General features: G+C 42.7%; 1 protein-coding gene across 11 annotated transcripts in view; it reads left to right on the top strand.

The window, feature by feature from the left end:
- The first annotated feature begins 11,809 nt into the window (after nt 1-11,809).
- The window catches only part of EYA1 (EYA transcriptional coactivator and phosphatase 1), a 162,570-nt gene continuing 150,940 nt past the window's right edge, over nt 11,810-23,439 (top strand). For 3 of the 11 annotated variants that reach the window (XM_068672081.1, XM_068672076.1, XM_068672072.1), the window contains exon 1: nt 12,083-12,274. Coding sequence is in view for 1 of the 11 variants with exons in the window: in XM_068672082.1 (XP_068528183.1) it covers nt 11,845-12,274 (430 nt within the window). In the remaining 10 variants the exon portion in view is untranslated. Of the gene's footprint in view, nt 12,275-23,439 lie in introns of all 11 variants that reach the window. The other 8 variants (XM_068672080.1, XM_068672075.1, XM_068672071.1 and 5 more) reach the window with 4 other exon arrangements.

The following is a 23,439-nucleotide window of genomic DNA, read 5'->3' as shown; positions in this document are numbered from 1 at the left end:
CTTTTAAATATGATTCTTGTTATGACCTCTTTGGAAAATTCACCTTTATATGCAGCTTCCTCTTGTTCCCGACCTACAAAAGTCCACTGGAAAACAGTAAGAGATGACAGATTTTAAAGGTTTCTTCCAAAAATGTAGCATAATGCACAACCACGTGGTGACAGTGCAACTTATTTACCTTCGTTGTCAGGTTCACGAATGGACAGTCATTCCTCAGGGCTAACTGAGAACACAAACTGAAACTCAGCTGTAAAACTGAAATCAGGACCAAATTTATTCACGGAATCAGGAAAATTAAAGTACATGGATGGTGTGTGGTAGATTAAATATTCTATCCAAACATAATCTAATAATTTAAGTACTGGGATGTCATTCCCCCGAACCAAGAATTCCTGTATGATTTATTTCCAAATTTTTCATTCCATTTGTTGTGTATTATGTACCGCAGCATAGAGCCGGGCCTCTTTCAGTGTCAGTTGCGTGGATGAGACCTACAGAACTATATGCATAAGCCTAAATTTGGGGGAAAGGATCTGCTTCTACCTTGACCAACCTATAAATTATCTATGTGACACTTGAACCAGATTTAAATATCCCACCTGGATTTCCTCCCAAACTGCACAGCAGGAACCAAACAGCAGGCCAGAAAACGGCTTTCGGCATTCAATAAAACTTAAACTTCTCAGCCAACCCTGCTTCACTGTGCAGAAGGGGAAAAAAAAAAAAAAAAACTGTAGATGTGGCGACCCGTTGCACCGTTGCCCTTTTACCCCTCACAGCACAGGACTTCTCTGCCCCATTTTCACTCCGGTGCGCGCTGGGGGAGCAAGGAAGTGCGCAGGCACTAATTGGGAGAAAAGCCAAAGCAATTAGTGAGGGGGCAGGAGACGCTGGATGGGCTGCTGTTGATGGATCGCCCCTGGAGGTCGCCCCCAGCCTCTGCCCCGGCCATACCTCGGGCCCCAGAGCTGGTCGCATCCTCCGCACACGCGGTACCCGCCCAGGGTACTCACCCTCACCACCTCCAGCATCCTCGCCTCCTTTTTTTTTAATTCCCGTGCTTTTGAACGTGGTCCCGTCGGCCTGCATCATGAAAAGCGTAAAACCCCATCGCTGTTTTTTTCTAGCAACTGGAAAAAAAAAAAAAAAAAAAAAAAAAAACACGGAGGTTGGGGGGTGTAAGAGTAACATAAGGCAGCGCTTCAGCAAACCCTATAAACCCGAGATGCAAGAGCTAGAGAAAAGGGGGAGGGGGAAAGGAAGAGGAGAAGCTTGAAAGTATCCGCGCAACTAGCAAATAGCTCCCTTTTGAGTCCCAGACACCATAACTTGTTTTACGATTAGCGATCTGTTTAAAGATTTGTCCTGGAAGTACTTGCTATTGGGTTACAAAAGGTGACGTTAATTGCATTAAGCCATAATGACCCGTGAAGAATTGCAAAGATTTAGAGAAAAACACGCTTTTTCTTAAAATAACAGTAAATTAATAATAATAATAATAATAATAATAATAATAATAATAATAATAATAATAATAATAATAATAATAATAATAATAATAATAATAATAATAATAATAAATAAATAAAGTGGGAGCGCATCACAAGAACGGGTTGACTGGGGATCCCCGGAGGAGGGAGTGAAGGAGGGGGGGGAAGCAGCCCCCCGGCCCCGACCCCGCTGGATGCTCTCGGCTGCTTCCTGGCCGCACCGCACCTCTCCGCACTGCACCGCACATCACCGCGCCGGCAGGACGCGTGTCAACTCCGGCAGCCGCCGGCGATGCGGTGCGGAATTAAATGTGTCTGCTCATAATCTATAGTCTCCCTCGCCGTGGCAGAGCAGGCAAACAAAATTGTCATTCCAAATGAAAAGAAAACACTATTTCTTAGAAGTGTTTAGGAGGGTGCACAGCGGGGCATATTTTCTTTCTTACTGGCAAGAGTTTGTAACTGGATCCTTTAACATTACTGAGAACATGAAAACATGAAACAAAAGTATTGATCCAAGAATTCGCAGAAGAAAAGTATCCAAATACACACTGGTTTGTTTGATTTTATTTTTTTTAGGTTACATCAGATGTTTACTGGGTGAAGCTGAAGCTTGCGATATAGCCCTTGCATGAGCCATTCAAGCATACGTGGAGGAAAGTGTTATTTGTGTTGTTAAATTTACATTATGTTCACTTTAATTGCATCAGCTGCTAGATAGACCTAGGAATAATGGCATTTAAGAGGGAAATAGCAATCATCTTCAGAAGACTGCAGCATAATGGAGGAACCTAATTAATTTAACCTTGCAGTCTTCCATAATGGCTGTACTTTATCATTTCCACAGATGGAGCTTGAAGGAATTAACAATATTGTTTATCCCAGCAGACATCTCTGACTGTGGTTAGCCCATGGCAGATTTCCCACTTAAAGATGCATTTCTTCACTTGAGGGAAACCTATTCGAGTACTGGCAATAGCTGTCGAAACTTGCTAGTGTTATATGTGTGTGGCATATTGGAAAACTCTGAGAAAATGCACAATATCGGTCTCTTTATGGTCTCATCAAGTGACGCTGGAAGAAGATAGAGTGTTTCCTTGCCTACCAGAGCCAAGACTTTTCCAACACCATTTCAATTTCTCTTCCTTTACTTTTCCCCTTCACTATATTTTTCTTTAACGGCGTGTTCTTCAAATCTATTATTATTATTATTATTATTAAAAAATAATAATAATAAAAAAAAAGCAGTACGTGTCTATTTCTAGATTTTCAGAATTCAACCCAATACTTCACGAAGATGATTTGCAATGTTTACAGACTTGTTATACTTGGGAAACCTGAGTAGACCTGAGGTAAGCACTCCTCCACCCACAAAACACAGCAAAAACCGGATTATTTGAACAAGATGATTGTTTACTCTTTCAGGAAATAATGCATTTTCCACATCGTCGTATCCTATGGTGCACAGGCATGCACACACTCAAGTCATACGTGGGTGTCACCAGTCGGGAAGGGAGAAATCCACCGCTTTGCATATTCTGGCCGTCAGAATCCTTGATACTAAACTGGGCATAAACTATAGGAGTAATATGTTCTGTATTTTTATTTGCATAGCGGAGAGAGTGTCGTTTGGCAATTTTGAGATGGGTATTTGTTACCCCACACATGAAGAGTTAGCCATAGAAGCGAACAAGCATATCAGACAAGCACAGTCTCAGCACATTTCTCTCTCCCCGCTTTCGTATTTTATTCAGAAACGTTTGTTGGTGCCTGGAGGATAGTTCAACTTTCTATGTACAGTAACAGTGTTCTAAGATAGATCTTAAACTATTTTTTTAAGGTTTATTGGTATCTTCTGTTTATTGTTGCTGTTGCCTTTTTGCTTTGTTTTTGGTTTGGTTTGGTTTGTTGGGGTTTTGGGCTTGTTTGGTTAGGGTATTTTGTTGTTACTTTGATTGTTGCTGGGTTTGATTTTCTTTGCACGCTTCTGAGTGTCTGGCAAGCAAAACCCCCTTCCCTGAACATGGTCCTTGCCGCAAATGATAACTTGAAACCATTCTAACACCCTAACACAGAAACTGCCTTTTCTATTCTTCCTTTGTACGAAGCATAATGCAATAGAAAACAACGTACGCGCGGAAGAATGGGGTCTGCTCTTAAAATTCTTCCTATTATTTACTATAAAACGATAAAGGTGAATCTCAGCCTAGGAGCCACCCGGGCTGCTTGCGAACCGCCACCTAAGGGTGGCTTTGGATCCAAACCCCGCTTTGCTCATCCGGCAGGTCTCTCCGCAACCAGCCATCGGTATGACATTAAATATCTACACCGGATTAAACACTCCGGTGCGGCTTAGGTTCTGTCGCTGGCGGGCTAAGAAAACCGGCAGCTTCCTTAGGGGAGCAGCGCGGCGAGAGTGAGAACGCAGTGATTTGGACTGATGACGTGAGCTGTGACGCTGCCAGCTAATGGGGAGCTAATGATGCCGCTTCGTTAAACAAAGGAGGCTACCCGCTTCGAAACCCTGTTCATTGGCCGCCTGGAAAGAAGCGTGTGCGGCTGTGTGTATAAATTCCCCGTGGAAAATGGGATACGAGAGGGAACCAGCCTGGAGAGCAGCGCAGAGGAATTCAGGCGGCGAGAGGTGCGCTGCTGAAGGCAACGCGCGGGGCAAAGCGTAAGGCGATGGACCGCTCTCTGTGGAACACGGAGATCAGTTAAATCATCCCAAAATGCACGGAAAAATAAATAAATAAATAAATAAATAACACGGCCGGTGAAGCCCGCGCAGTCACACCGACACAGTAGCTCCTGGGAGCCGGGAACACCTGCTTGACCCGCCGACCCCCTGCGCGCCCTCTCGGGCGAGCCAACCCCGCGCAGCCCCGCACAAGCCCGCGCAGCCCGGAGCGCCGCTTGCAGAGGAGCCCCTGGGTGCAGCCACGCACTGTCTGTGCCCGCACGGTGCTGGGGGGAGCCCTACACAGGGCAGGGGGTTCCGCCATACCCCTATGACGAGGTCGCTCGGGGATTTTAGGTTTTGCTTCGGGACTTAGGTGGACGCCCTTGCGAGAACGTGCTCAGCTGCAAAGCCAGCCCTTGTGAACGGGGCTTTTCAGCCCCTCAAAATTAGTGTATTTCCAATTATAGAGATTTTTTTTTTTTTTCAGAAAACAAATATAAAAAGCGCACAGTGTCATTAACAAAAAGACAGAACACAACCCCCAGGGGGAAGCCTCATGTTGCCAGACCCCCCTCCGAGGAGGGGAAGGGCCGCTGGGCTCCTCACCGCGGATGTTCCCCATGACCTCCGCGCCCCGCGGTGGCTGCGCGCTCGGCAAGGGCTTGGGCTTGGGGGCAGCCGGAGGGAGCTGTGCTCCAGGGCCGGGGCTGAACGGTGCTGGTGGCAGGGAGGCTGCAAAAAGGTCGCCCCGAGAGCTCCCCGTCGGCTCCGCTGCTCCCTCCGAGGGCGAGCTCCGCCGCAGCGCCCGCTTGTAGCACCGAGATCCCGTAAACCTTCAAATCTCCTATGAAAATTAATAAAAACATACGAAATCCTAGACGGTCCATAGCAACTGATTTTTATCTACCGTTTTACGCGCTTCATTATCAACCTAAATATAAAACTCCCGCGATTTAATGTAGTTTACGGAGACCACAGGCATTTTTGGCTTTCCTTCGCCTTTTCATTCTAGCGCTGGCAATGGGCTGCCTGCAGACTTCTCTCGGGAGCCGAATGGGATGAGACCAACGAGGGAGAAAACGACTGCCCCCACTGTACTTAATGTTTCTCCAAATCTATCCGGGGACCCCCAGGCGCATCAAATGCTACTCTTCTGCGCATCTCCCCGGGCGCTCGCTCCCTGCCACCGTTGCGCCCCGGCAAGGAGTTTTTCTGGAAGCTGAAGACCTTGGCCGGGCTCGGGGGAAGGCGGGGGTTGGCTTTAATCAGCATCGTCAGAGAAACAGAATCAGGTGTGGATTTGTTTCAGGCCATGTTTACATCAATCAGTATTTTCGTTACAATCTTGTCAACGGTTTTAATTCAAAGCGTATGCTAGAGCAGGAGAAATTAAACGGTACAAGGGAGAGCGTTATTTCTAGAAAAATGCAATTAAGCACACTGGCGTGGCCGAAATATGTTGATTGCACCAGCGGCGAACATATACATATATATATATACATATACATATACACATACATATATATATATATTTTTTTTTCCCTAGCTTTATCAGCAAGGAGACGGCTCCATCCAGTGCCCCCAGTTTTGGCGAGCTGCGACCGTGGCCTGGCGATGCGGCGCAGCAAACGGTCTCCTCCTCGGGGATTCTCCGCTTGTCTTAAATTACGCGCAAACACAGACTTGGGTTTTCAGCAGGCTCTGACAGGGGCTGGCACAGGAGGAGTGCAGGCAGGAGGGATGCTTCCAGCACCCTCTGCCCTCCCGGAGCCGCGCAGCCCCTTGCGCGCCTTGCGCTGGCTGCGCCTCCCCGCGCGGCACCCGCGCAGCACCCTGCGGTACGCCGGGGAGCGGCCGAACAAGGCGCGGAGAGATGCGCGGAGATGCGCGGAGCCGGCTCTCCGCCCTGCCGCTCCTCCGGGAAGGCTCAATTCACCGGACGAAAGGCTAACCCGCCCCAGATGCGCTCCTACCTGCGCTGTATTTTTGGTTTAGCTACTTGCACGGGACGCGGATCGTCCGGCGGTGCGGGCGCCCTGCGTGCGTCCCGGCGGCTCTTTTCGCTCCCGCTCTCCGCCATCCCCGGCTCACTTTTCACATCAAATAGGCCATTAACTTTTGATCCTCGCTGTTACATTCCAGGTTTCCCAGTGATGTTTCCTGCACACCGAGCCCCCCCGCCCCCGCCGTTGTCCCACCTCGCATTTAAACGCGGACCGGTGGATCTTAATTTCTGCCGAAAATGTAATTTTGAACACATGCACTCATTTCGTCTCTCCGCACTTGGCCTCACGTCGAATTGCCTCTCGGAGGACGGACCTAACGTTTTAGATGCCCCGGAAGAGCGCTGAATTTTTGGCTTTTCTAAATCCTGCAGCAAGCGAGCCAGAATGAGAGCTATTAAAATACCGACTAATGCCTGCGAAGACAATTTCCATAACTTCAAAGCCCGAACGCTCCCATTGGCAATCGCTGCAAACAGTGAATCAGGGATCAGGGGCACATTAGATACTCGTGTCTGGGATATTACTGAGCAGGAGCAATGACTCAGTTTCCAGCCGAAAAGGTGGTTTTGTGTTTTTTTATTTTGTTTGCTTTTTGTTTGTTTGTTTGTTTGTTTTCCCTATTTGATCTCCTAGTTTTCTCTGTGGCGTAAGAAGCCACTGATTGTATTGCTCCAGTAGCAGCCCCCCCAAGGTGCTACCGGACATTACCTCTGCCAGACCACGGGATCGGCCCGGGTTGTGTGAAAACGGATAATTTCCCGGAGTGCCTGGTTGCCACCCCCAGCTCTGTCGCCCAGTCCGGCTCCGCGGCCGGGGTGAGCTGGAGGAGCCCCTGGGCTAGAGGCAGGGAGGTGGTGACCGTCCCCAGCACATCCCTCCGGCTCCCGCCCCGTCCTCGTGTCCGGTGCGCCAAAAAAAAAAAAAAAAAAAAAAAAAAAGACACCCCCCAGCCCACCCCCAAACAAATAAAACAAACGAAAAACACAAGAGAACTCTGCCGGAAGCTCTTTTGCCCAGCACAGATTTTTTTTTCCCTGTTCCCTGGTTTGTTCTTAGTGCACTTGCAGGCTTCAGTTGGATCATGGGATCATTAACTTGGATCACTGACTTTTAAAAATTCACCGTTTCGTTAAATTTCTTCACTATTAATTCGCTTTCTGGAATAACTCCAGAAGTGCGCCGAGAAGAGACCTGAACAAATTCTAAAAAGGTAATCTTAAATTCAAACATTTTCCCCCAGACACCTGAGGATGTGTGTTGTTTTCCTTTTTTTTTCCTATTAATCTGTCAGAAATGTGCTGCAATGACTTCATATCCTTTCATTTATTAAGATTACACTGTTCTTTTATTTTCTGATCATTACTAGAAATACTTCCATTGTAAATTTAAGTTTTCAAGGAGTTTTGCAGGCAAAATGATAAAACCATTTGAACACACTTTTATAAACACAATTGTCTTGAATATACCATGCAATTTTCTTCCTGAGGGTATATATAATCTTTCTGAGGATACAGTAATGATAGATAAGCAAGACTTAAATCGTAAACAAGATGATTAAATTATACAGCCCGGCCTCTTGGACTGTTAGGAGTTAAATGGAGACATAATGTTCTGAAGAAAATGAGGCACATTAAACACAAAGAAGTTTTCCAAGATTCCAGATAAGGCACCTTTGATTGAAATCTGGTGTTCGGTAAACTGCCGTTCCAAATTTGCCTTAGTCACTGTGCTAGACTGCTTCCATGAGTAGTCTCACACAAAACTGATGTACAAGTCCATGTTTGCAGAATATGACCTTAAACAAGTGGCTTGTCACTCTGAACAGTTCAGCTTTCCATCAGTATCTTTGTTACATACACAGGCTTCTAATTTCAGGCCTTTACTGCTGAAGAACCTTGACTGTGATCACATTCTTAAAGGGAGGAAAGCTAAGGGTATTATTCCATTTCAGATGCAGTAGTCAGCTTGAAGATCTTAATGAACATCGGGAAGAGCAAAGACACAATAAAAATCAGCAGAAATTTTAAAATATAAAACGCAATAGAATAGGATTTCATTGATAATCTACTCTATAACATGGTTTTAGACAGTTATTTCATGGAAGGAACTTCTGCAAATCTATGTACTCAGAACTAGTAAACTGTTCCACTAAAATTACAAACACAAGTGTTTACAATGTTGGGTCTTAGAAAGCAGATGAATTTACAGACACTGAAAAAAAAAAAAAAAAAAGCTCAAAATTCACCAGAACTCAGAGGAAGTAAGTAGCAACTGCCTCAGAAAGGTTTCCATGTTTCATTAGAAACTCTCTCTTTGAATCCTGTATTTCTTCTATTAATAAAAATTCCATGTGTTGGACTTTGCTTTTAGTTGCATCTAGGTGTAGCTGAAGACAACATCTGAATGGAACTGAAAGGCTTGGTTTTACTAGTCTACTGACTTGCACTGGTCATCATGTTTGCACTCATGGCAACACTTTTGTTCATAATGACCGTGCTGGGACAACATCTAGCTCATTTCCATACATTGTGCAGGGGGCTAGGGGCAAAAGAATGAAAATTTCCGTTCTATTTCTGAAAGAAACCAAAAGGACTCTGAGGCAGGCAATAAAACACTTACTAAGGAGGTTCAATTTTTATACTCCCTTTCCAGCATGAAAGTTCACTTAAGTAAAACAATGAGTATTTTAGAAACTGAGTGTACGCTCAAGTTGCTTCTAGAAAGTTAAACCGCATGATGGGCTGAGTGCTGTTGTTTTTACTGTTCAGGGCAAGGCAAGCAGCATGCTACAGAAGATCTGACACAGAAGGAAAAACATACAGATAGGCACAATAATGTCTATGGTAATGAACTCAAATCCTCAAGTCTGTAAAACCACATTGTGTTCTTGAGTGATGAATTTTGTATTTGGATCACTAACTTAGTTGAAAGAAGTGTAAAGACAGCTCCCTACTGGCAAAGTATCTGAGGAGGTTACAGAATGCTGTTTATTCCAGCTAGTGTCTGGAATAAATTATGTTCAAGAAATTGGCTCCTGATACTCCTATTTCAGATGAGAATTTGTACAGTGTGCTAAGTCCTAACACTTCTAGCCAAACCAGATCCCTCATTAGGATTTGCCGTTCATCATACCTGCCAGGAGCTCTCAGATCTGGAGAGGTGCTTGTTTTGAGGAGTGAAAGAATAACAGAAAAGGAACCGTTTACATTGGAGCTCCTGTCAGCTCTCAAAGGCACTGGTATTCTGATCTGCAGGACTCTGAATTGTCAGTCTGAATAAATTTTCTCACTATTCCTACTTAAATTCTTTAGCTGTATAAGAAAGCCCCAAATTGTTTTTAGATAAACTATAGGTTGTAGTAACCACTTAACATTTCAAAGGTTTCTACTACAGATAAGGGGGCGAATTGCAGCAGGTTACATGACAGCTCCTGGAAAGGGAAGGAGCATAACTTGTTTTTATTCCAGTGGATACAGCAGATGCTTGACAACTCCTGAGGCTGGACTCTAGGAAGTAAGAGGGTAATATGAGTGCTATTTTAAACAAAATTTAAACATTTTGATCTATAAGACATGTTTATCAATCAACCAGTGTGAATGATATTTATGCTGATTTTTAACTTAGTGCTTAAAAATTATATAGGTTTCAATTGATTCTTCTTACAACACGAACAACTGTCAAACCTGCAGAAGGGGAAGGCCAACAGAAATACTGTAAAGTCAAACCTAAGGAGATCCAAAACACTCGCCACCATATTGTCCGGGGCAACAGGAATGAGGTCTACACTTTCACTTTGATAAGCAGTCTCACACCTCTCAAGAGAGCATAGTCCTCTCTGGGGCCATGTTTCCAACATCCTCACAGGTCTGTGTAACACTTATACTTCACTCTGGAGCTCATGCTCATTTTTTATTCCTAGGTTTCCCACACTAAAGTAAGTGCATCCCTTGGGGTCTTAGATGTGCTCTGGCAAAGACTTTCTTATGTATTTTGGACACGTGTAGGGTTGTTGCATACTCTACTACTTCATCAAAATTAGTAAATGGAATCTGAATCTCTGAGTTTGTAGCAGTTAAGACTTCTAGGTGAAAAAGGAGAGAATTTGGACTGATGCCCTACACCTGACTGTGAGGAAAGGCTGTATCACTGAGTGGATATTCAACCATCTGTTCAGTCAAAGGTTGTGAATTTCTGAAGAAATTTCTCCATACAATGTAGAATTTAGGTTGCAGACATCTATACCATGAGTCCAGGAGATAGGATGTTACAGAAGTCCTGTTGTCCCTTCTTGCTTCCAGAGCTTTTTATAGACCCATATGTGCTCTTTTCCATTTCATGTTCTGCTAGAAGGGAGAAGGTGGACATATGATGTCACCTTCTCTTAAGTGTGGCTATAGACCACAATTTTTACAACCTGTAGATCACATTCTCCCCCCAGGTATGTTAGGACAATTTTTTCTGCTTTCCTGCAGTATAAAAATTCTCACCAAAGGTAGTGTGATCTTTTATTTCTTAGCATGATCCCATTGTCATGGAACAATGTGACTGCAACTACCGGATTTAACGTGAATTAGAGTAAGCTCAGTTTAGTATCTTAAAATTGTGTGGAACTAGATATAATTTAATGAAAAATAATTACATATACACATAAAAATATCCAGTATCTAATAAGTCAAAAGTATGGCCTAATGTATTAATTTATTTAAAAAACAAACAAACAAAAAAAAACAACCCTGCACTTTGTCTCAGCTTGTCAGTGTGCTTGTACATGGCCCCATACTTGTCATTTTACTTCACCCTCACCCTTTAGTTGACAGGATGGCTATACTAGAGAAGAAACAAGTGAGGAAAATCCCATAAAATCATTAAGAAGGAAAAATAGATTCCAATTGATTGGGATCCTTTAAGAAAAACAGCTAGATACTCTATTGATTTGAAAGATGTTGCTTGTGTACCAATGTTTAAGGTACACATTATAAATGTTTGTGGGGACAAGATCTCACTTTCTCTATAGTCAGAGAGATGTTTTGTACTTTCTGAAATTGTCATCGAAGATCTAGAAAAGGAAAATAGCTGAGGAGTATGCATTGAAGACAAGGAAATGTTTGAAATATGTGGAAGAGCTTGAAGCAATGGCAACTTTTTTATTATTATTTTTTATTATTATTATTTTGCTTGTCTAGGGAAGCACACCTTTCACTTCAGGAAAGAAGAAAGGCAGAATGAGGCCTGGACTGCAGTGCTGGTCTTTAATAGTACATGTTAAAAAATCACCAGCTGTGTTCCTTCCTCAGGGACCAACCTGCCGAATGGAAGAGGGCACTCATTAACTTTAGACTCAGATGCCAGTGCTTCATGCTGAGTTTAAGTTCATACCCCCTGCACGGACAAGCAAAAAGAATGTTTCACCACTGCTTTGCACTGACTTCGTACCTGAAGTACAAGACCCGGAGAATCAACCCCATACTTTCTCTCTTCGCAGGTACTGAGGAGAGGATGCTGCGCACCAGCCCTGAACCTGGGGATAACGCGAGGGGTCAGGTGCCACGTTCATCACAGCACAGCTTCCTACACTCTTCCCATGCTGTCCTTGCTCCCCGGACTCACTCTTCTCCTCCATCAGGGACAATCTTTCCCAAGAGCGGTGCATCCCCACCGGCCGGGGATGCTGCGGGTACCGCGGCGGGGCTGCACCCACGGCACTGCGGGAAGTCGGGATCCTCCGCTGCCCATCCTTCCCTTCCTCCGCACTACCTTCCCTTTCAAAACACCACTCATAACAATAAAAAAAAAAAAAAAAAAGCGGCTGACTATTTGCAGCCCCGGGAACGGAAAGCAGCAGCAGCGCGGCGCGGCCGGGCAGGCGCGGTGCTGCCGCCGGGCGAGGCGGCGGCGGCGGCGGGAGGAGGAGGAGGAGGAGGAGGAGGAAGAGAAGGAGGAGGAAGAACAGGAGGCGGGCAGTCGAGCTGCACCGCTCCGCTCGGCTCCGGGGAAGTTTCCTCGGCGAAACCCCTCCCCGCCCAGCGCGGCTCCTCGCCACTTACCGCGCCTGGGGAGCCGCCGGGCCCGAGCCTCTACCCGGGAGGCCCCGCGGAGTAAGTGCGTGCCGAGCCATGCCGAGCCGTGCCGAGCCGTGCCGAGCCGTGCCGAGCCGTGCCGGGGGCTGCGGGGGGCTCCGCGGGTGCGCAGCGCTGCAAGACTGGAGGCGGGGAGGGGCGCGGCTGCGGGAGCCCCGGTGGGAAGGGGAGGACGGGTTGGGGGTCCGGGGGGGCCCGGGGGGCTTGGCTTCGCTGAACGCGGGTTTGCGGGCAAAAAAATCTGCGGGGGCTTCGGTGCGGTTCACACGGCCGCCTTGCGCGCTGTCCCCCGGCCTGCCGGCTAGGAGCGCGGCGAGTGCCAGGGGAGGTGTCCACGGCTCCTCCTCCTCCTCTTCCTCCTCCTCCTCCTCCTCCGACGGACCGGGAGAGGCGGCCGGTGCCGGGCCACGACGGCCGAGCGCCACGGCACGGTCCCCGGGGGCTTGGGCGGCCGCTGACGGCGCCCAGGTGGGCCGGAGGAGGAAGGGGACGAGGAGGAGTGAGGGCGCTCCCCCAGTTCGCTGCCCAGCATTCCCGCATTGCCCAGCGGCTCGTTCAGGGGCAGAGAAGGCAGGGACGGGGGCTGCACCGCGGGCATCCCCCTCCTCTGCTCCCCTGCGGAAAGGTGCTTGGATGCGCCTGGCTGCGGGGTGCTTTCTGGCTGTTCTTAGTTCCAGGAGTCGAGGATTCCTTTTGCTGGAAATACTTTAGAATTTCTTCAATTATTAAAATATAACATTGTTTTGGTTAACATTAGTTTGGTGGTTTTTATTTTTATTTATTTATTTATTTATTAAGGCTCTGAGGAACATAGTGTTGCATTTAAATTGCAAAGGGAAGCGTAGTGCACATTTGCTTCTAGCAGCAAAATACTTTCATGGCCTCACATGCTCTAACAAAATGCATTAGAATCACATAACCATAGAATCATTCAGGTTAGAAAAGACCTCCAAGATCATCTGGTCCAACCTTTAACCTAGCACTGACATTACAAATGGCAGCATTGCAGTCTCTGCCTTTGAATACTCACACTTTCCATAGTGTTTTTAAATAAATAAAAAAGGCTATAAGGAGAGAAATCGGTCATTCAGTGCTGCGAGAACTATGATTTCCCTCTTTTTTTAAACAGAGAATGTGGTGTGTGGAAAGTCCCTACGAAACAATTTCCAGATTAGAGCTGTTCATTCTCTGCCAAGAGCTGTGTAAGCATGAACCACAGTGAGTGCAGTTGTAGGATCACAGAGCAGCCATGGAGCAGGTTGTCTGCACCAGAAAATAGGAGGCAGAAGGACAGTACATATGGAAATGTCCCTAACTGAGGACTACAACTCATAGACGGAGCTGGCCTATTTAAGATTAGTCAGGACACCCCCCAGACCTTTGTGCTAGCCTGGAAACATCTTATTCTGCTATGGATTTGAGTGTAAGGTAAACTGCAGGTATCTGTGCCCTTGAGCAAACTTTCAAAATGTATAGATTAGTCTTAATGAATGGTTCAGCATCTTCAGCTCCCAGGCAGTACCCTTTTGCTGAATTTGTAATAGAATCACTAAAAATGTTTACAAGCCCTCTAAGCAAAAACTAAGTCACTGGTTCCTGACAGCTCTGTTATTTCTTCCAGGCCTGACATTTCATTTCTAATTTCCTTCTGTATCTGCATGTAAACTGTGTCATAAAAAAAGTAGGAAGAAAAAGGAGGAAGCAGGCCACTCTTTCTTGTTGATGGGACTACCCTGCTTGTGCTGCAACTCCTGTTGCTTGGTGCTGGGTGAGGGGTGGGCTCCTCTGGCAGGAGAATTTTTAAATCTTCGAAGGTCATTTGAAAAGTTCTTCAAGTCAGGCAGAAATTGGGGCCTCCTGCATCCTGTGCATTTAGAGAATTTGAGGTTATTTTCTCTGTTTCTTTCATTCAACTACCTAATTACAGAATCCATAAATATTAATGCTCAAAATAGCCTTTCCTTCTAGATTTAGAGAGAGGGAAAGTGATATAAAATTAAGGGATTAAATTGGAGTAAGAGGCTAGAGTTTTTCCTTCCTTTCATCTCTACTCTTTCTATCTTTCTGTGTTTAACCTAATATATCAAACATCACTTGATAATGATTTCTCAAATGTCTAGACGCTTTTAATGCCATTTTACATTTTTTAACCTCTTTGTGACACAGCATCACTTCTCACTCTGTCTCCAAGTACTAATCATACCACACAACCATGGAAACAGTAGCAATGAGTTTACCATTAATTTCTATGAATCAGGCCAAGATATCACCATCTCATAAAGAAGGCCTCAGACCAATGTTTGACCAGATCTGGAGATGTGACAGCAAGCTCTTGAGCTGTCCTGTAGCATGTGGGACAATTCCTGTGGCAGCCCAAGGGGTCTATGGGCAGTGGGGCCCTGTCGTGCCGGGCATCCCAGAAAAATCACTGGGGTGAGCTCCCAGCCTGGGAGGTGGGTCTGCATTTTTGCAGCTACCCTTATAATGAAGTGAGCTGTGAGAAAGCTCTTTTTATTCACACGAACGGAAATTGTGTGTAAAGTCCTTAAAATCAAGCAAGCCACAGCTGGGTACTTCATATGCTTTTTAAAGCTTTTCCTACTCTAAGTTGTTTCTCTGTCCTTCCTTTGTTGTTTCCATAGCAAGTCACACCTACTGACACTTAGGGCAATTGGCTTAATTCCTGAAGTTTCTGACTTGCAATTACTCAGGCTTGAGTTCTTTATCATCTAAATATTGAGGAGGATTGCATGGTATCGTGTAGATAAATTTATTATTTTTAGTTTCTATACAGTTCTCAAAGGAAAGAGAAACATTATGCTCAGAATTTTAATGCAATACATTCTTTACTTTCTCCTTTATTACAAAATACTATTTTATATAATTTATTTCTAATATTATTTGATGAAACAGTAATATTTTATAACAAATTGTACATCTAATATCATATGGATTAAAGCTATCTATCACCTGCTATGTTTTTCATTTTTAGTGTGTTACTTAGACAGTGATATATAACAATAAGTGCAGTTTTATCATGAACTGTGATGGTAGAAAAGATTACAAGAGTATTAGGATAAGCAAACTTGTTACAAGTGTAGCTGTTGCTAGAGGACACGTTGATTTTAATGGCTTGAAGAACTTCAGTTGTGCTTCTCACTTTGTAATTTTTTCATGTGTGTATGTAAAAGTAATTCACATTGACCAAAACAGTTTTGAAATGTGGAGAGTGGGAACTAAATACTGCCGTTTGACTAACCTGGTATATTTTGTGCTAACCAAAAACACAAAATGCATCATTGTGTAGTTATGTAAGCAGAACCTATTTATCAAGGTTCCTAACTCTTAAGTTTTCAGTTTTTATTATGTTAAAAATGATGATTTATTGAATTTATTTGCACGAAAACAGAGTTTGGCAGAAATCAGAGGAGCAGAACGTCATCTGTCAAGCAAGAAATATGACAAAGTTGTACAAACCATCATTTATAAATATTTTTAAGCATTGTTTCCCAAGGAACTGGGAGTCCTACAAATGCTCTCACAATCACTTCCTTCTCCTCCCCTCTAATATTCACACCAATTGTCCAAATTTGGCAAAGATTTATTAGTGAGGTTTTAGTTTCATAAGAAATGACTGCTGGCCAGGGAAGAGAGCTCCCAGACGGTGCCTCCACCCTGTACCCACTCAGAGCAGGGCAGCCCCACAGGCAGCTCCTTCGTGGCTCTGAACAAGGGACAACGGTCACTGCCACTGCCTGGGCAGCCCAGATGGGACTGCAGAGATGTGATGCGGATGGAGCAGGGCTCTGGGATTGCCTGCTGAGAGGCGAGATCCAAAAGTCATAGCAGAAGGATCTGAAGGACAGCTTGCATTGCCGTTAGGTAAATATAACATCACCAATGTTTTAAAGATAACTTTTTAGTTAGTGGATTGTTGGTATTTTTGGTCACCGTGGGTCAGGCTTCCGAAGGTATTTAGGTAAGTAAAGGCACAGCTGGGTGCTTAATGTTATTCATAAGGGTTCTTGCAGTGCAAATAAATAAATAGGGATAAATGGCTATGGATGTTTAACTTCCCAAGGTGCCTTTAAATATCCCACTGGACTTCATGTTGACAACTTTGACAGTTCAGTGATACAGCCTTCTGGTTTTCACAGGCTTAGGGCTGTTCATTCACTTTCAATTGGGCTTTCACAGAGATTGAAAGAGAAAAAATCATAATAATAATAAAATAGGAAAAATATCTTCCTTTTTCCATTTTCATAGGTGAGTCCAAATGGAGAAAATAGGCTTCTTCCACCTACTAGTGAAACTCACACCCACTGTAAATAAAGATAGAACTTTACTGCATGATATCAAGTAGAAATATTTGTAGTTGAAAGCATAAATTCTAGCATTTGATCTGTTATATAGATTGCAGATAAGATGCTTTTTGCAGTATGTGAAAGTTGTGATTTAGCCATGAACATTTGTCTTGACCTTGAGAGACGGTGAACATTTCTCATCATACAGAGCATGTAGGAAGGTAAACAAAACAGCAGCATCCTCAGCCTTACTCATGAATATGTAAGAAAGGCCACTGGTGCTTACGTTCACCTGCATCTCAGTTGTTGGTTGGTCCAGGGTGGATGCTGGAAGTGGCATGCATGGGGGGACACCTGTGTTAGTCCCATGGGGAGGCAGCTGGGGGTTGGGTGGGCTGGGTAGCCCATGTGCATACATCTACACTGCTCCCAGTGCCTGAGTGAGCCCCGAAGCAATCTGGCTCTAGTCCAGTGCTTGGGTCCCATGTGCTGGGACATGCAGTGACTGGGGCACAGCCACCTCGCCTATGAGTTTTCTGGTTGAGTGTTAGCTTTCCATAACCAGCATGACACACTAAAACATGTTTTCTCTAACCCATCCTATTTGGGTATATTTTTCTGCTTTCTGGGTATATTTCTTCTGCTATGGCTTTCACTGCTGAAAATAGTGCTGATAGTGTTCCTTACTTAAATACTTTAACTAGAATGGTGGAAGCTTGGGCTTTAATGTAGGTTATTGTGATTTCAAATCCAAATCCATCTGATTTATTTTAAAAAATGAATAGAAGTTAAAAAATATATATATTATTATTAAAAAAAAAAAAAAAAAGAAAGAAAGAAAATTACATTTAATTGCTCCGTGTAAGCCTTACAACTTTTACATGTGACTTGTGTTAATTATAATTAGCAAACCCTTACTTGTTTGTACTGTGATGTGCAGTAGTGGTACAGTTGTTTGTTGTTAGGCCACAAACTTTTATAGACTTGCATATATTTTACAAACTACTTTAAAAGCATGTGTAAAATAAGTAATGCCCTACCTTTAATCTAAATTTTTAATGGGTGTAGAAAGGCTTCCTAAAGTACATATATAATTATTACTTATTAGAAACACTGCACAGAACCACACAAGTTGAAAGTAAACTTTGTATGTGAAGCATCTTGCACTTCTTTCCTTAGCTAAGCAAGTATTCCAGTTGCATATTGTGGTTCGTAGCTCAACATTTAGCATGTGTGTATTTCATATTCTTAATTAACCATGATACTTAGTCTAATAGTTAGTGATAATCTGTGGATCTACTGGCTTTTTTTTTAGTATATTTGATACATTAAATGCAGAAAAAGATTCAATTGCTCAAAAACCTCACAAGCTAAGGAATTGGCTATTGCATTCTCTTTTTGTTCTCTTTATTAGTAATACATTGAAAAATCCAGGAAAAGTAGGGGCTCTTGTCATTTTTGGTAAGATCCTTTGGATGCTTAGAGGAAAGTTATTTAATCCTTATTTGAGGGACAGAATTTGGGTTGTAAATGGTGATTTTAACAATTTTTAAAAGCATAAGTGTCCCTTATGTTTTCACCTAAAAAGAATATTCTTTATTTCTCACTCTAAACAGTTAGTGTTTTTCTTTGCTGAACAGTTTCAAACTACATTTCAGATACAAATAAAGTCGATCCAACTGGGTAGTATAAACATCATATTAATTTTGTAAGTCATTAAAAAGAAATCTGGCAAGCAAGTTGCCAGTATAATTTTAACATTGTTTCACAGTTAGACTTTCATATGTATTCAGTGTTCAATGAAAAATATGATCTTTTGCTATGTTTGGAAAGCTCTACTTTTAGAATAACATTATTGCTTTAAAATTATATATGTATGTGTCTCTCTCACTTTGGCTCTTTGTGGAGCTTCTTAACACAGCCTGCCTGTTTGGTGCCTCTTCCAAGGAGATGAACAAGGCAGTTCTGCCATCGTTGGCACACGTTTTGATACCTGATGCACATATTCACTAGGACCTCATTCCTCTTGGCAATTTAAACCATTCCTGGCCATTGTAGATGAAACAATCAGCACTAAAACTTTATCAAGACATTTGCTGAACCAGTTGTATTTCAGTTGTAGAACTTGTAAAAAGAGTGGTAAAATAATAACCTCACTTTTGGAATTTTGCCCCACATTTTGCCCCTCTCTGATGTTCTGGCAGTTTTTGTCACTATTTTGGGGGTGTTTCTTTCTCTTCCTCAGGAGCAGTTTCTTTGTGTTTGACCAAGTCTTTTCCAACTTTAGAAGACCAGAGAGCTTTCATGAGCTTGCTGAAATTAGCAGTCAGAATTCCATTATTTGATAAACATGCCATCTTGTTTGCTTATTTCTTCTGGAATAGAAGAAATTTCTTCTAGAAATTTTACACTATTCTAATTCCTGTTTCTTCAAATAGCTTAGTTTGAATAAGTGTGCTAATCAGGCACAATCATTTTTTTTTCTGGGTCTTTTCCACTTGAATGGAAGATATTTCAGGTTATCAATTTAAATCAGCAAATTATTCCTAAGCAACTGAAGTGAATAACAGTGAGAGCAGACTGTGAAGAACTGTGCAAGGACATTATGAGACAGGTCACTAGCAAATACAAAGACAAATACAATTATGTGTAGAGAAATGTAAGCTGCTAGACCTTGAGCCAACAGCTGTAGCTGTACATGAAAAGTGATGGGTACTGAGTTGACCCTCACCATTCAGGAATGTGATCTTAGCACCAAAGATAGTTACAAGAAAAGATTGGTGCTCAGAAATGCTCCTGTTCCCTGTTCCCCAAGAGTGAATGTTCAGATTTGTTAGGAATCCAAAAAGTTTACATGGGATCAAGAGGAAGACAGACGAGAGAGCTCTGTCGAGGGTGTCAGGACAGATAACTACATCAGGCTCAGTAAGTTCTCTGAGCTGAAGTAGCAAGAAGCTGGGAAAATATAGGGGAAATGACATATGCTTGTCCTGTTCTTGCTCTTCTGTGCTCATTGCCAGAGAGGGGACCAGAAGGATTTTTGGTCTGAACCAGTATCTTGGTCCTTGTATTCTCAAAGCAAGCTTGTTAGACATAATGGGAGAAATGTAACACTAGGTCTATTGTCAAATGTTTTCAAGATATCCTTAGGGTACTGTATTCTAACAATTTTGTAAATATAACCTAGATTTAAAATGTAGTACAGTTATATTTCCCAGTCTGTCACTAATATAATTTGCCTGGGTTGCATTCCTTGTTTTCATAGCGCTCCTTTCCCATTTTCTTTCTTCCTGGTCCTCTGTCTATTATTTTGACCCAGTAACACAAGCTGTATAGGTTGATGAGGCCTCATGTGTCTTCAGAAGTAATGTTTGTTTTTGTTGAGATTAAAAACATTAAGAAAACACCATAATTTTGGGGTTTAATTGAAAATTTCTCTATTTTAAAGTTAAAAGGGATTCACCCAGATAGAAAAAATATCTAGATGTCTAATTTATAGTACTGACTCACAAAGAATGAGATTATTTTGGTACAGACCCAGATATTGCAGCAAGTGTTATTGCCATGGGATTAACACATGCCTGACCAGGGCACTGGGAGTGTTTATTCTTTGTTTAGAAAGGAAAGCTTACCAATAAACCAATAACATTCAATTTTTTCAGCACTCTTCTGTGGAAGTTTATGCCAGCCATGAATGCATTGCATGCATTTCTGGTCAGGGTTACTGGAACAAAGGTGAATTGAGATGGACGTGGATGTTTATAGGCATGCAAAAGCAGTGACCTACCTCATGTGCTGTTGTAGGGTGTTACCTGCAGGCTGCATGTCCATAGAGAGTTTTGAAGCTGGCCCACAGTCTACATTTAGTTCAACATTAGCATTGCAGATGGTGCGGGATGTCTTCCAGCAGATGTGCGTGTTATGTCCTGCACATCTGGGCACCTCTCTGTTTTACTGTAGTCCCTGAGGCTCACTGGAAGGGAGGATGCTGTATTGCATCTGCAGGAGTTCCAGGCTGAATCAAAGGTGGTCTTCAGTCCAAGCACTGGATTTAATTGTTTATAAAGCTGCTGAAATGTCTCTACTTTTTTTTTTTTTTTAAATATAATATCTTTCCCTCTTCCTCTTTATTTCCTTTCCCTCTCTCTCACACTTTTTTTTTTTTTTTTTTTTTTTTTTTGGTTTTTAGCTGTTACACTTGGCAAGTTTCTTTCCTTGCATTTGGAAATAATTGTTTTCTAAATACTACACAGTATATCTGCCAAATTTAACACCTTAAAAGGAAGCGGGAGCAAGAGACCTACCTGGGAATGTAGTAAATGTAGTGATCCTTTACCAAGTGCTAAAAAGGAAACTTCCCAAATATAGCACCTAAAATCAAAACCATCACGTTCCCAACATTAACCATAAAATATCACAGGCTATCACCTAAGTAGTTAAAAAGAAAAATTAAAAAAAAAAAATCACATTTCACTCAGCCTTATAACTTCCTTCTTTCTTTCTACACACAATGATAAAACATGTGTGGCTATTATTTTATTATTCTCTTTTAGCAAATGAGTATGGTTTGGGAACATGCAATCTTTATGTAGTCAGTATTAGAAAATCCTACCAGTTCATGAGAAAGCAGGATTAGTTTGGCAATTTAGAGAAAAAAAAAAAGGAAGCAAGACGAAAAAAGAGCACAGCTAATACTAAAAGTGACCTCATCTTGGAGAGTTTTGCAATGGCATGACTAGCCAGGAGGTTCTGCATCAGAGCAGCTCTACCGCTGTCACAGGAAAAGGGAGGAATATTTAATCTCTCCTTCAGGCATTCTTGGAGATGGGAATCGGAAGGTGGCTCAAGGTATCGTTGTGTTCCTGCTGTTTCTGATTGCAGTTAGTTTCCGTAGAGGCTCACTGCAGCTGAATGTATGTTATGGCAGCCCTGAGACAGCTCTGAGATGCATATGTTAATGGGAGAGTAAGGCTTGCATGGGAAATGCAAAGCTTTTATGGAGAACAGCTCGGCAAGCATAAGAAGTCGCGTTAAGTATCCTTAAACATCATCATTGGTAAGTGCTGGGAGTAAGCCATGGCAAGATACTTTTTGGTAAAACCCTTACGTTTATTGACATCTCTGCAAGACATCATCTCCACCGTCATTGTCCAGTCCTCAGAGATTATTTCAGTGTGTCCGGAGTGTGCTTAATATTTGGTCAGATGTGTTTGGTTTGGTCAGATTTCCAGGTAGGTGATTAGCACACAGCAGAGGAGTGGGGACAGGGACAGCTGTTATGGGACAAGGAGCTCAGTGAAGCTGCTGGCCCACCTCGTCAGCCTGGCCAGCGAGCCTTGGGCAACCTCACCATGCCTGACTGCAAAGGCAGGCATTATGATCTGTGCATGCAGAGACAATCGTGCAGTGTTGGATAGCGTTTCAGAAAGAAGGGAATAAAACCCACAGTGAGCCGCTTTGTGTGCTTCTTTGCTCTTTGTGTTTTTATTCCCCTTAAAAATGGTAATAGCTGCTTGGAAAAGGGGGATGCTGGTTATTGCTCCTGGTGCATGAGTGTTTCTTTATCTGGTTGGACTCCAACTGCTACCATCATGTATTTAATAATAATATTTAACCAAGCAAATTATTTCAAAAGTAGTAGAGAAAAATAAAAGAGGATATGTATGTTCATGGCTTCCTTTCAATTTAGATCTTGTCTTTCTCAATAATTTGAGGTATTTTCCCTCATATTCAATGGCATATTTTGCATATAACAACTTCTCTGTAATAGATACTCTATGTAATTTAGATGTAATTTTTGATACATTAACAACCCAAGGGAATTTAATTAGTTTTCATAAAGCTTTACTAAGAGTTAAGAATAACCCAAAATGACAATTATAATAGGGATAACAAAGTTGCTCTTGTTTAAGTTTAAAAGTTGATTTTTATTTTTTTTTAATCAAAATTACTTAATTACTTTGTAAATCAGCTGTCCTGCATTAATGTCTAAACCCTCATGTTAACGCTGTCTTGATTCTGCTGCCAGAGGTCTCTAGTATCTGCCGAGGAAGACAAGTCTTTGCCCCTAAAATGGGGAGGGTATATATAGGACCATTTCTTAAATCTCCTTTGTAATGACCTGGAGGGGCAAAATATGCCAGAGCAATAGTGGACTCTTTTGATGCTGATGTGTTATAGGAACCTCTCCCAGAGAGAGATAATGCTCCCCCAGCAGCTTCTGCAAGTTACGTTGTCTAATTACAATTGAACTACAGTATACACTAAAGAATATATGCTTTTTCCTTATGGGCTTTAATAGTAAATGCATTTTAAATGCAGACGATCACCAGTCTTGGTAAAGTTTTCTTTCCATTAGTAAAGAGAGCATTGCTGATCTGAAAATCTGTCAGGTCATCCACATACCAGCATTACATCAATTGACTTTTGAATATTTTTCCATTAGAAAAGGCTCCATTTTACTCCCTCGCTGAAGTGGCAGACTTTCAGCTAGTGCGGTTTTTCCATTTATTGAATTTTGCAATAAAAGAGTTTTTGAAACAGATGTCAGTCATTGCTTAGGAGTGAGGCATTGTCAGAGATCTGTTTTCTTCTCTTTGCTATTTATTTATTTTTTAAGTTAAAAGAAATTCTTCTCTTCTCCCCCCATAATTTTAATTGTCACTTTTCAAAGCCCTGAATCATTTTCTAACCTATTATCTGTTGTCAGAACAAATATGAGCACCAAACCCTGATCTCACTGAAATATTTCAGATTAGCCATTGTTCTCAGCAGGAGCAGGACTGGATTAGTCTCTCAATTGTAAACCAGAAACAAGGGAGTGGACGTGTTACAGAAACATGTTTCATATTAACATCTTCCTTAGGGTGTGGATTGGAC

Source organism: Anas acuta, chromosome 2 (genome assembly GCF_963932015.1).
Source record: "Anas acuta chromosome 2, bAnaAcu1.1, whole genome shotgun sequence".
NCBI lineage: Eukaryota > Metazoa > Chordata > Aves > Anseriformes > Anatidae > Anas > Anas acuta.
Note: the sequence above shows the minus strand (reverse complement) of the source record. Positions and strands in the feature narration are given on the sequence as shown.